The 13,925-nt window shown below is 48.7% G+C and overlaps 1 protein-coding gene across 5 annotated transcripts in view; it reads right to left on the reverse strand.

Moving 5' to 3' along the window:
* Window positions 1–13,925, reverse strand: part of LOC147730471 (alpha-aspartyl dipeptidase-like) — a 198,099-nt gene that overhangs the window by 125,303 nt on the left and 58,871 nt on the right. For 2 of the 5 annotated variants that reach the window (XM_086955279.1, XM_086955278.1), the window contains 2 exons: window positions 5,295–5,351; window positions 3,330–3,450 (listed from right to left, as the gene is read on the reverse strand). In XM_086955279.1, coding sequence (XP_086811405.1) covers window positions 3,330–3,430 — 101 coding nt within the window. In that variant the 5' untranslated portion in view covers window positions 3,431–3,450; window positions 5,295–5,351. Of the gene's footprint in view, window positions 1–3,329; window positions 3,451–3,527; window positions 3,758–5,294; window positions 5,352–13,925 lie in introns of those variants that run through there. The other 3 variants (XM_086955275.1, XM_086955277.1, XM_086955276.1) reach the window with 3 other exon arrangements.

Here is a 13,925-nt window from a genome sequence, read left to right on the forward strand (position 1 = left end):
GACAATCCTGAATATATGGTTTTTATACATAAAGATTAACATTAAAAAATAATAATTAAAGAGATCATCCTTGGACCACAGGAAAGAACTGTATTGGATGACACCCGGATTTAGACCAGCATGCAGCTTTAGATGCTGAATCTGGTCACTGGGAGATCAGCTCTTTTGTATCTATGGCAGGATTTCTTTGGAGACTTAAGCCACTTTAGGTTGTAAATGTGCGATTAGGAAAAGGAAGGAGTGCCTGCAGCCCACTCTTTAATTGTATCACTTTTATCAAGAGGTGTGTCAGGAAAGCTTTTGCTCACACATTGCCTCCAAGCTCAGCAGGCCTTGTGACCCTGCCCACACATTAATAAGGGCCTGAATAAGAGTTTTCTGGAGACGGAATTCCGTTGCAAAGTGACGTAGTACCATCTGCGCCAAACTGTAGTTCCGCCCACCACACTTAGAGTTGGGCGGAAAGTAAGTAGGTCAGCGATGGAGACTACTATGTCTCCTCCACTGACATACTGGAGTGGTGTGGCTCACTGGTTAGAGGTGGCGGACCCGGAAGCAGAGGAAGGCCTGGGACCAGGGTTCAATTCCCGACGCGGCAGGGTCGTGGACCAGGGTCAGCAGGCTCGATAATTCTCGCCTCAGTGCCTACTCTAACCAGGGATCGCACTCGGCAACTCTGGGCATTAGCTTGCCTTATCTCCACAACAGCCCCCCACATACGCAGGGGATGCCTGGTTTCACCTTGGAGATACCCAGCAGGGACCATCTCACAGGGAAAGCCAGGACAGGTTCCCCAGCGGTCTACAGCGCTGAGATACCCCATGGCGGGGTGATACATGCGCTTTACAAGACACCATTCCATTACATTACTTTACATACTCTTCTGACTGCCCGATGGAGTAAGAACCACTGGAGGTTTGTACATTTGTCTTCCCGGTCGATTGCAACACATTTTACCGACCTCGATAGATGGAATCCTACCTTGGCCTTGCCAGGAATCAAATTTGCGACCTGCAAACCATTGAATGTTGAACTTATTGGAGGTATCCTGCTGGCTTTACTGGGTTCTCTGTAAATGGTCATTATTAGTATAATTATGCACAAACACCAGTACACAGATGCCATATGACAATAACTGAATGTGCTCAATAAGAAACCTTGATAATGCTGTGGAGCAGACTGTTTGTCATTCATTGCCCCCTTTGTCAAGCGAATGGCCCAGCTGAACCTCCTTCTCAGATCATTACGGAGGAGATACCACCACACCCTTGGCACATGGCAAAGTGCAGACTTTGGAAGTCTCCCGGACGGGAGGCACATGTTGGTTGTCATTGAGGACTTCTCAAAATACTCTGAAGTTGAGATCATGGAATCGACCACAGAGAACACCTCCATACCGTGTCTGGAAAAGAGAATGAGCACTCGGACTTCTAAAGGAGTTGCGCACTGACAATGGTCCTCCCTTCTCCAGCCACAAATTTGCAGAATATTTGCAGAATATTTGCAGCCTCGGGTGTTAGCATCGCAAAATCACCCTGCACTGGCCCCAAGCCAAAGACGAGGCGAAGCGCTTCATGCACACATTAAACAACGTTCTTCGGTTGCATTGGCTCATGGTCAGAACATGGAATGTGCCCTATACGTCTCACACCCCATTCAACGCCCCAGTAAGCCTGGGATCCATCTGCATTAACAGAGCGGTGGGTGAGATCATTCCTCAAGTGGACCAACAGTCGAGTCTACAAGAACTTGTTATGGGGTAATTGAGACAACATCAGGCCAAGAACAATCGCATGTCCAGAATCCGTGGAGCAAGAATAAGATCCTTTGTGGTTGGTGATGTGGTTATGGTGAAAAATTGGAATCCACAGGGAAACTTCACGCTCCCATTAGAAATAGATCCATGGATAATCCATGTTGTGAAAGTAACTATGGTCACGGCCCGAAGGCAGGAGAGACTATCACAAGGAATGTAGTTGGTTCAAGGAGTACCGGAGTCCTGTGAAGCCAGGTGCTGAGACCTCCTCTGGAATGGTGGACCAGGGAGCAGGAGCTGAGAGCGTATACAGGTCTCCAGAATACAGTGAGGAGGAGGTTTCCTCACCTGCTGTCCGAGAAAGGGGCCCTGCCGGAAGCCCAGAGACTGTTTGCCCGGCAACGGAACCAGTTTGTCAGGAGGTCCCTGACGGTCGTCAGCACCAGCCAGTAACTGGAGGAGGTGATGGTCGTCGCGGGAGGTACCACCTCAGACCAAGTCCTGCAGTATCTTCTCGCCTAAAGGACTTCGTGTTAACCTAATATACAGAATGAGTTTTTGGTATATCTTTCATATCACTCTCTCTCTCTCTCTCTCTCTCGTTCTCTCTCTCTTTTTTACATTTTCTCTCTCTCTCTATCATTCTTTTGTGCTGGTAGCTGTGTTGACAATGTCCATTTTTGTTCAAAATAAAGGAGGAATGTTATGTTTGGTGGGCTGCCCCACTGTCGCTGAATTGTCAGTCCCACCCTAAGTGATGATGTGGTAGAAGCCAGAAGCGGGAGGGACCGGGTAACGGAATCTAATAAAGGGGACAATAGCCCGGACCTCGTGGTTTCAGATCCTGTACCACTACTCCCCGTGTGTGACTCGCATTTACTCTTTTTCCCTCCTCAACTACATTAGGCCTTCCACCAAGTTCCCTATTCGTATTCAGCAGCAGTTCATGTTAGTTAACGGAACAAGTGTCGTGTTGCATCGGACAGCTGGAGAAAAACAGATCGGCTGTGCCCTTAATCCTGGTGACAAGACCACACATTAATGTGTCTGTGTTATTCATCAAGGCAGCGACGCATGTGGCACACAGGACATATCACACCACGTATCTACATACTGCTAGCATTGGGACTGGTCTATAGACTAAGGTTGTACAATAAAGCTTTTGCTCTAAAAAAAAAAAATACGGGCAAGACGGATTTTTTTGCAGTTTTCTTCCCGAAGGTATTGGCGAGTTTTACATTACAGAAAATCAAATTCATTTTTGATAGGCACGGAGAGATTAATTAAGTGGTGTGGCCAGAATCGCAAGCGGTTGAGCCAAGGTCGAGAATCGAACCTTGGTTCCGCGTTGCAAAGTCGGCAGCTCTGGCTCTTACGCCACATCCTCTCACAACTTCTAACCGAAAACAGCTGATAAGGATACGCCTGCACATATTTTAGACACACTTTGGCGCTAGTTAAAATAGTCTTTGTGGTATAAAAAGAGAGCCGACTCTGCCATAAAAAACACACCGGGTAATACATTTGGTTAAAACGTAAACAGCTGCACGGAAACAATATTTGCTCTACTTACTCGCCTAAAAATGCCCGGATTTGGCCTTCACAGTGCGCCAGGTAGGTGCCTCCGTGCAGAGTGGAGTTAGAGACGAGCAGCAAGCGTCTCCTCGACCCCATTGTCTTCGCGCCGACCGACCCTGCAGGAGAGAAAGAGGGAATCTGTCACACCTGCCTTTGGGGGAAGCGAGTAAATGCCCGCCTTTGCCCCTGACACCTTGTATTGTATCGTTACATTTCTGTGATGAAAGCACTACGCTGCACTTTCCACCGCCTGGAAGTGCTGAGCTTTGCAGATCACACGGGCAGTGCGTAAGCTGGAAGGCAAAGTTCCTCTTACCAGAGTCAGACGAGGAGCCGTCACGTGCACTTTTATTTGGCGTAAGGATCTCCTGCATCCAATTTCGTGTCTGAGAGCGTCAACAGTTTTTTACAACATAGAATTGCATCATGGGACGTGCAGTTTTACTTTTAACACTGTAAATATGAGCTAAAAAAACAACTGAAGCATGCAAATTGTTGGCTACAAGTTAAGGGGCTGGCTAAAGGAGTCAGAAATTACATGCAACTCTCAGTGTCTAATAATCGTGCATTTGTTGTTATTTACTTCAATTACATCAGTATTGCCTCAGAAATTAATAGATTTGACATTTATATAATGCCAGTACTCCGATCCACTTGATTGCATGCAGTGTTTTTGGAGGTGGAGCCGTTCACCAGCGGCTGTGGGAGCAGGGTTAAGGGCACAGATAGAGAATAAGGGTCGTGCTAGGCCATTGTTAAAGGGTAGGGCTAGTTTTACAGAGGCAATGCGGCATCACTAACATTTTATTATGTTGTAAATGAATTTACGTAGCACTTCCTACTGGTGATGGTATTCTGAAGCGTTTGTGGTGAGTCGCACGCCACTCCAAAAGCCCAAGGTTAGGGGTTAATCTATTGCTTACTGACTATTATCAGTTTTAGTAATTTAAAATATTGTTAAAGCAATCTAACAAACACAATTCTAGGACCTTACAATGAATGAAATGAGGACCTGGGATCAATTGGTTGTACTGTGTATTTTATCCGAATTAAAGTCATTCAAATGGATTTTTCATACATTGCGTACATAGACTGTCAAGGTGAATTTAAGGTGCAAATGCGTGACATTGGTGAATAGTGATCAATTGGTGAAGAAGTTTATACACTGGAAGAGAAATTCGATACAATCAATATATACATATGTATTTATTTATTTCAAAGGTTTTATATAGCGCTACTTGACCCAAGAGTATCAGAGCGCTTTACAAGGATGGTGAACATAATGAGATAAAATTAACAATTAAGCGAATAAGGGTTACAGTATGATAATGCTTTCAACAGGGCTAAGGGAGCAAAGAAACAGAGAGATAAACATTAAGTGGAAAGTGAATATTAAAAGTTAGGATAGAGAGGGGGGTGAAGAGAGGGGGAGTGAGAAAAATGAATGGATTGAGAGGGGGTGGGAAGAGGAGCGGACAAGGGAAGAGAGAGGAGTGGACATGTTCAGAGTCGGTAACATTAGATACCCCAGTATTTGTTGAGAAGGAGTACTTTGAGTTCCTTTTTGAAGAGAGGGTAAGAGGGGTTGCAGCGAAGATCCTTAGGGAGAGAGTTCCAAATTGTAGGAGCGTTACCAGAGAACGCACAGGATTGGGTCTTTTGACATTTGAGTCTGGGTGGGATATACAAGTGTTGTTCTCTGGTGGCCAGACAATCATTTATATCTAGAGATTCTTGTTATTTCTTTAGTTATTCAGAATCCTAGAAGTGCTGGGCCTTTGAAGAGTGTCGACGTTTCGACCCTTATGCGCCTGTGTCTGTGGTCGCAGCGGGTCTTTTTCAAGACGGAGGTGTAGAGTGGACTGAACGACAGTCTGTAAGTGAAGTGAGAGGGTGTGTGTCAGAGGGGCTGGTGAGGTCAAATTAATTGCCTACCACAGCGGGCAATGGGTGTACTCACCCTGTAGTCCAGGTCGGGGTGACTCGCCTGGATTGGTCGGGCGCAATGGCCTGAAGTCTGTGGAAGAAACAGATGAAATCAGTCCCTTTCCGAGGTACTGGAGAGAGCAAGCACAGTGTGAAGTTATATCTATGTGTGCGGCTTCCAAGAGCGCCCTGCGTGATCATGTCTCGCTAATGCTCGGAGGTTCCCTATTTAAAGAGTGTATGAAAGTCGTGGTGCGCTTGGGTTAATTACCGGGCGGTGTGCAATCAAACCCCCGCTGCAAGTGGTACGAGAAGATCAAGCACGTTTGGTAGTTAAAACCAAATCTAAGAGACTAGATGGCCTCCCATGACTAGAGGTTGGGGTGCCTCTGAAGCCGTGGTCAAACAGGGGGAGTGATGTTAAGCAACGTTTGTGGAGGGTATTAGGTAGGGCGACTCTTGATACATATAGTGGAAACCCAAACTGAGAGACTATACCCCTCCCGTTACTTGTGGTTAGAGCGCCTGTGAGATCCTAAACAAACAGGTTTGAAATACCCTGTTTGTGGCCGAGCGCCTCCACTCCACTATTTGACTATCCTCTCGATGCAATTCCACTCGATGCAATTCCACTGTATGCAATTCCACTCTATGTCATTCCACTATATGCTACTCCACTCTACGACTCTCCACTCTATGACATTCTATTTCACTCTTTACCTCTCCACTCAACAACATTCTACTCCACTCTACGCCACTTTACTCTACATCACTGCACCTCACTTTACTCCACTCTGCTCTATGACACTCTACTCTGCACCATTTCACTCTACTCTATTTCACTCTATTCTGACACTCCACTCTACAGCACTCCACTCTACTCCATTCTATGCCACCCCACCCTATGCCACTTGACTCTGACACTCTACACTCTGTGCCACCTGACTCCATTCTACAACACGCCACTCAACTCCACGACACTCCACTGTACAGCACTCCTCAACACTTTATGCTTTTTCACGCTACTCCACTCTACATTACTACACTCTACACAACTCCACTCTAGGCTTCTCTACTCAACTATACACCACTCTACTCCACTATATACCAGTCTACTCCACTATATACCACTCTTCTCCACTGTATGCCACTCCAATCTACACCACTCCATTCAATGGCACTCCACTTTATGCCACTCCTCTCTATGACACTACAGGCCACTCAACACTACTCTACTCTGACACTCTTCTGCACTCTACGCGACTCCAGTCTACAACATACCACTCTACGCCATGACAGTCTACACCACTATACACCACTCTGCACCAATTTCCTCCTCTCCATGCCACTCCACTCCACTCGACACCAGGCAACTCTACGACACTCAACTCTACAACGCTCAGCTCCACTCTACGCCACTCCACATCACTTTACTCCACTCTACGACCCTCTGGTCTACGACACTCTACTCTATGCCTTTTCACTCTACTTTACTCTACTCTGACACTCTACTCCATTCTACGCCACTCTGTTCCACTCTATGGCACTCTACACGCCACTCTACAACACTCTAGGACACTCCACAGCACTCCATGCCACTTTATGCCATTCCCTTCCATGCCACTCCACTCTATTCTAAAACTCCCCCTTACATCACTACACTCTACAACACTCCACTCTGCAACACTCCATTCTAAAACACACTACTCCACTCTACTTCACTTTATTCCTTGACACTCTACTTCAATCTACGCCACTTCACTCAACACCACTTTATGGGACTGCATTGTACCCACCCCATAATTTTTTATTCCTCTCTACTTCACTCAATTCTGGGCCACTCCACTCAATGCCAAACCATTCATCAACACTCCACTCTACTCCACTTCATGGCACTTTAGTCCACTTAACTCCACTTTCTCTACTCTATACCACTCCATGTCACTCCACTTTACAACACTCTGCGCCACTCCACTCTACATCCCTCCATACTACAACACTCTACTCCACTCTACTCCCTTCCACGTCAAGCCACTCAACTCTAATTCATGATATTTCACTCTACTCCCCTCAATGCCACTCCACTCTGCGACACTGCACTCTATGACACCCTACTCCATTCTACGGCCCTCCATTCTACAACACTCCACTCACACATCCAACAGTTCAAAATTCACCAGTTCACATTTGTTAATAAAGTGCCCAGTTAGTTAAAACCATAGCACCTTCCAACAATAAGACAATATTATCATTTTTTTTAAATAAAAAGGATACAGGAGAACTATAATCATATACATAGTAATTTCTTATTATTTTAAGTAGAAGAATCATTTAATACAGTTTAAAATGCAACATATTTTCAATAAATAATAATTGTGTTTTAAAGTGTCAATGCTCGGTTGTAAGAATAGAGATAGAAAAGCGCACTCATGTAGGGTTTTTTTGGGGTGATAAAAAGTGAACTGTTGGGTGGTGCACTCGGGTTGATCCTCCTGAGTATGAGGAAATGTATAGGCAATTCAAAAAGCACTCTCCTTGGAACAAGGGGAGTGTCTCCCTTATGCACTCAAAACGATATTCAATACTTTGTTCCACAAGTAAAAAACTTTTTCACTTGTAGCTTTACTGATGGTCCATACTTTTATTCATCATTTTCAAATAACTCTTGAAACTCTCATCAATTCCACAGTTATAATTCCATTATTATTACGTCATTATAACAGTGATCATGAACCAAACAATTTTTGTTATGCCCAATGTATTTTGGGCACAGATGCCCTTCTTCAGGGGCTGTGCACTGAAAAAATGAGGCGGAAACAAGATATCAGCACAGTATGCTAATTAGCTGTTTACTTATAATAAGGTGACCTTTTTGAGTATGTGTACATGCTTATGTGGTGTCTATGAATGACCTGTTGGTGCGGTTTGATGTCCAAGAAAGTGACACGAGAGAATGAACCAATTGAAATGAAACTTCATTTGTAAAACACGGCAGTGATTATGTGAAAGCTAAAAACATGAAAGAGTCTGAACGTAACATATCCAAGATAAAACTTGTGATGCTGCTTCACAACCTAATTTCTAAGATAGATCGAGAAATCTTCGTAAGGAAAAGGAGTGGAACCCAAGACCAAAGGTGCACAAAAACGGTCTATGCAAAGTGCAGAGGCATGGTTAAGACGTAACTCACATAACTCTCGTGGTCCACTGTACTATCGGTACAGAACTGTAAATGCAAAACGTGGGAGATATTAAGTACGGTTCACGTATTACTGAAACAAACAGTCCAAAATAGGACGAACCATAGTACACTTACTTAATGAAGAATCGGGAAAAGCTTCATACACATCTAGTAATTTTCCGGCTCTCTTACCCCAGAAATATATACAGATCCTGTGGTTAACTCTAGCGTGTCACCCGGAAGTAAAGAGTGTCAATAAACTGATAAAAAAATGATTATTGTAGTTAACAATATCCCCACACAAATATGTAAAGGTGAACAAAGTTTTCTGGGTGTGTGATACAATACACCGGGTTTGATTTCGCGAATATATGTAGGCGCGATGTTAAGAACAACGAACTACTTCGGTAAACAAAATAAAAAGGAGGCTCGTAGTTTCAATCCGAGCGTTGTGTGTGATGTGGAAGTCAAGTCAACGAACCACGTCGATATGTGGAATGGGAAAAAAGACTCATCATTAGACTGCAGGATGAGTAACAGCCCAGATAAATCGAAGATGTATGTGCAGTGTTTAAGATCGACAAATGTCTCAATGTGCACAATGAGATAAAAGATCATAGTTTAACTGCAAGATAGTTGACTGTAAACCAGATGGGAAAAGGATGGTTCCAATGATGGCAATGAAGTGAAATGATGTTAGAGTGTTGATGGGTGTGTATGAACATATAACCTAGACACAAATCTAAATTATCCAAACCATATGGTCAAAACCATACCATGATTCCTGTGCCAACCTGTATCAAAAAATAATAAAATATTTTTTTAAAGCAAATTACAGGACACAACATTAAGTAATACATACTAATTACAGTAAGTCAAAAACAGCAGCTTCAATAGAGATGATTGAAGATAGAACAAAGAAAGCAACTAAAGTCACAACGTTCATTGAGCCCCTTGGGGCTGATAGTGTCCATACGGTTGATCCAATAGATCTCCTTCTGCAACATGAATTTTGTGTTGTTACGACCTTTTAGGTTTAAAGTATTTTATTAAGGCACAAAAACACGGGGAGGGGAGCAGGAGGTCAAGCATACATACAACACAAGAAGCGGAACGTTGCAGCGAGTCAGAAGAAAAGCATGGAGGCAGGAAGCCCCAGAGGGTAACTAAGCAAATACAGAAGGCAATAAGGCATTGTGAACGACCCCCCTGTTGACCCCCACTCCCTAAGCAAGGTCAAACCCGAATAGCACCCCGCAACATAGTAAAGGAGAAGCATACCGTACCACCAACCCCCCAACCCCAGAAAGAAAGAAGAAAGGAGAGCAAAGGAGGAAAAGAAAGAAAACAATACCCCAACATCCCCGTCCGAAAGGCAGCAATAGAAGCATATAACCCCTCTTCCCGCCCCCAACCCCCGGCCCCCAGTCCGCACACTCACTCCGCCGCAGCTGCCGGCGGCGTCAGCCTAAGGAGGCGCAAATACCGTGGACACGTGAGCTCGTGGAATTCCGTGGACAGCAATGCCAAAAAGGGGTGCCAGAGCTCCTCGAACTGGTCGACATTCCCAGCCATCGTTAGCGACATCTTCTCCATGCCCAGTACCTGCCAGAGCCTATGCAGCCAACCAGTGATAGAGGGGGCATTAGGGGTGCGCCAGAGTATCAGTATGTTCTGAACGGCTGAACCTAGCGCAATCGCAATCTGCCTGCCCCTGCGGGATTTTAGCGGGTACATCAAATCATTGGGGAGGCCTAGCAAGACATACGCGGGGAAGCGCGGAAGCTCGATCTCAAAATGTCTATCCACCTCATCTAAGACTTCCTTCCAGTAGGCCGACAGCACCGGGCACTCCCAGAGAACGTGCGTGAGGGTGCCCACCTGTCCGCAGCCGCGCCAGCAACCTTTATCGCCTATTTTGCGCATCTCATAGAGCCGCTCCGAGGTGTAGTACCAATAGGTGGACACTTTAGTGAAGGTTTCCGTCAGCCCAGTATGGTACGCAGAGTGCCTCGCCCGATACGCAATCTTGTCCCACTCCTTGTGACTCAGGGTCCTGCCCAGTTCCCTGTGCCAGCGCTCCCTCCCTGGGTTATGGTAATGAAACGGCGGGGGCTGGAGAAATTTATACAAATCAGTGATGAGCTTGGCGTCCGAGGTCCGGATCACCAACCATCGCTCGTAGGGCGTAATTGAACGGGCAGCGACGTCACGCACTGGGGGTTGAAGAGCCCAGTGGCGGACCTGCATGTAACGCAGCCTGTCCCCCTCCGTCAGGCCAAACTCCTGTCGGAGCTGCTGGAAGGGGAGCACGCCCTCCGGCCCGTAGATCTGGAAAAGCGCCCTGCAGCCCGCGCTCACCCAGTGGGAAAAAGCTCCCGGCTCCAAACCCGGGGTAAAGTCCGGATTGCCAGCGATGGGAGTGAACGGCGATGGAAAGGTCGTGAGCTCACGCAGCTCACACACCGCGTCCCACACTCTCAGCGGGACCCGGGTGATAAAAGAGGCGTAGAGATTAGGCGGGCGGTGAGCGCGCCGCAGGAACGGGACCTCCTGGAGGGTACGGCCTGCGACTGCCTGGTCCTGAAAAAGCCAGTGTTTATCCGATTCCCACCGGCTCCACTCCACCAGATACCGAAGCTGCGCCGCCTGAAAGTATCTCCGGAGGTCCGGGACTCCGAGACCCCCCGCCTCCGGGGCTAGCATGGAGAGGACCCGCTTCATCCGAGGCTTGCGGCCCTGCCACACAAAGCGGGATATGTCCGCCTGCGCCTGCCGTATCCAGCCCACGGGGGGCTGGAGGGGCAGAGCGCGGAAGAGATATAGGATCTGAGGCAGTATCGTCATCTTCACCGCCGCGATACGGCCCAACCACGAGAGGAGGCCCTTGTTCCATCGGCCGAGTTCCTCTTTGATCTTTTTGCCCAGAGAGGAGTAGTTAGCTGCAACCATGGCAGGCAGGGAGGGGGCAAGCAAAATGCCTAGGTAAGGCACCGTGGAGGAGGACCACTGCAGAGGAAAGAGACTTTGAAGGTCCTGCCTGGTGGCAGCAGAGAGCGACACATCCAGTGCAGCCGACTTAGTCATGTTAATTTTAAAACCCGCCACACGGGCAAAAGCGTCTAGTTCTCGGATGCAGGCAGGGAGCGACCGCTTGGGGTCGTCCAGGGTCAGCAAGACATCGTCCGCGTATAAGCTGACAGTGTGCGTGTATTGTCCCATCTTCACCCCAACAGCGTCCGGATTATCACGAATCCTCTGTGCAAACGGCTCCATATAGAGGGCAAAGAGGAGCGGCGAGAGGGGGCAACCCTGTCTCGTGCCGCGCTCAATGGCAAAGCAATTGGAGCTGTGTCCATTGACACGCACTGACGCTGATGGTCTCCTGTAGCAGTTAAAGACCATAGTGCGGAACTTCTCGCCGATCCCCAGTTTCCCAAGGACCAGCTCGAGATATGGCCAATGAACCCTATCAAAGGCCTTCTCCGCGTCGATTGATAGCAGCATCCGCTCCCCCGGAATGCGTGAGGCCTTTTCCAGCACGTGCGTCACTCTCTTTGTGTTGTCGACCGTCTGCCTGCCGGGTACAAAACCGGCCTGGTCTGCCTCCACCAGACCTGGTAAGTGTAAACCCAATCTGGCCGCCAAGATTCCGGTGTAAAGCTTGAGGTCCACATTTAGGAGCGAGATGGGCCGGTACGAGCCGCACAGTGTCCGGTCCTTCCCCGGCTTGGGGATAACCGACACCGTCGCTGAGAGAAGGTCCGGCGGGATAGCTCCCGGCTCGGAGAAGGAGTTGAACAAGCGAGCCAGTAGAGGCGCGACAGTGGGACAGAAGGTCTTGAAAAACAAGGCCGTATAACCATCCGGGCCCGGGGCCTTGCCGTGCTTTAGCCGTGCAATCGCGGAGATGACCTCCTCCACGTGAATGTCCCTCTCCAGGTGGTCCGCCTGGGAGGGGTCCAGGGCCGGAAGGGTCACGGACTCCAAATAGGCCTCAGCCTCTCCCGGCGGGGAAGGCTCCGCCGCGTACAGTGTCTCATAAAAGGAACGAAAGGTATCTGCCACCTCCGCGTCACCGGAAACCGGGATCCCGTCCACTCCCACCAGCTCCTTCACCACATTGCGCTGCTGCGCAACCCTGAGCCTATGGGCCAGGAGTTTACCGCACCTGTCTCCGCCGGTGTAAAAGGCATGCTTCAGGCGCAGCGCAGCATACTCCGCCCGATCTAGATCCAACGCAGAGAGGAGTTTCCGAGCCGCCTTCAGCTGCTTCCAGACACGAGGAGCCCCCGTCCGGCGGTGAACCTGCTCGAGTTCCCGAACCTGCGCTGTCAGTTCCTCCCTCTTGAGTTGGCGTTCCCTGTTTTCCGCCGAGGAAATGGAGATAAACTCCCCTCTGACGTCCGCTTTCAAAGCCGCCCACTGCGTCGCCAGGGACGTGGCAGAGTTGTTATTGTGGGTCAGGTAGTCCTGGATGACCTCCTCCACTCGCTTTACGACCGATTTCTTATGGAGAAGCGTGTCCCGGAGCCGCCACATCCCCCTAGAGGGGGGGGCCGCCGGCCAAGCAAAGATTCCGGAAACCGGTGCGTGGTCGGACAGGGACAAAACCCCGATGTCTGCTGCCGTGGCGGCCGAGCGAAGCGGTCCACTCACCAAGAGGTAGTCCAACCGTGAATACGTGCGGTGCGCGTGGGAGAAATAGGAATAGTCCCTATCGGTGGGGTGCAGGACGCGCCAGAGGTCATGCAGATCCATTTCCGCAAGCTGGTCCTGCACCGCCCCAGAAAGCTCCCCTGTCTGCGGAAAGCGTTGGGCAGACCTATCCAGGGTGGAGTCGAAGACCGTATTCAGGTCCCCCCCCAAGATGATATGGCGATCGGGCGAGGCAGTAACGTCCACCAACACTGATTCCAGGAAGCGATCCTGGTGGTCATTCGGGCTGTACGCCGAACCAACCGTAAAGGTAACACCTCCCAAACGCATGCGATACACCAGAAGCCTCCCTTTCTGCTCAGCATGTTTATGCAACACCTCCCCCCTGAAGGAGCTGGCTAAAAGAATGGCCACCCCAGCAGTCTTAGTCGCAGCAGAGGAAAAGAGTTGCGTGGGGAACTTGGCAGAGCGCAACCTATGGCAGTCTTTGGAAAGCAAATGGGTCTCCTGCAGGAGGCAAATATCCGCCTGCGACCCTTCCAACAGGGAAAGGATCGCCCTACGCTTTACGGGGTTATTCAGACCCTTAACATTAAGGGTCACTACCTTCAGGGGCGGCATCGCCTCCAGGGAAACAACGCGCTATGCAGTGGGCAAGGGAGCAGCGGAGGGGGCGCGCGGGGCAGGGGCGCAGGGAAGGCCAGAGGCAACATCGCACATGTTCGGACCACTTCGGACGGGACCCCCCCCACACCAAACCAACAGTGAAACCCCCCCAGAACTAACCCATGGCAACCAACCAAAGTAAGAAAAGACAGAAAACAA

This window comes from Lissotriton vulgaris, chromosome 2_1 (assembly GCF_964263255.1).
Source record: "Lissotriton vulgaris chromosome 2_1, aLisVul1.2, whole genome shotgun sequence".
Classification (NCBI taxonomy): Eukaryota; Metazoa; Chordata; class Amphibia; order Caudata; family Salamandridae; genus Lissotriton; species Lissotriton vulgaris.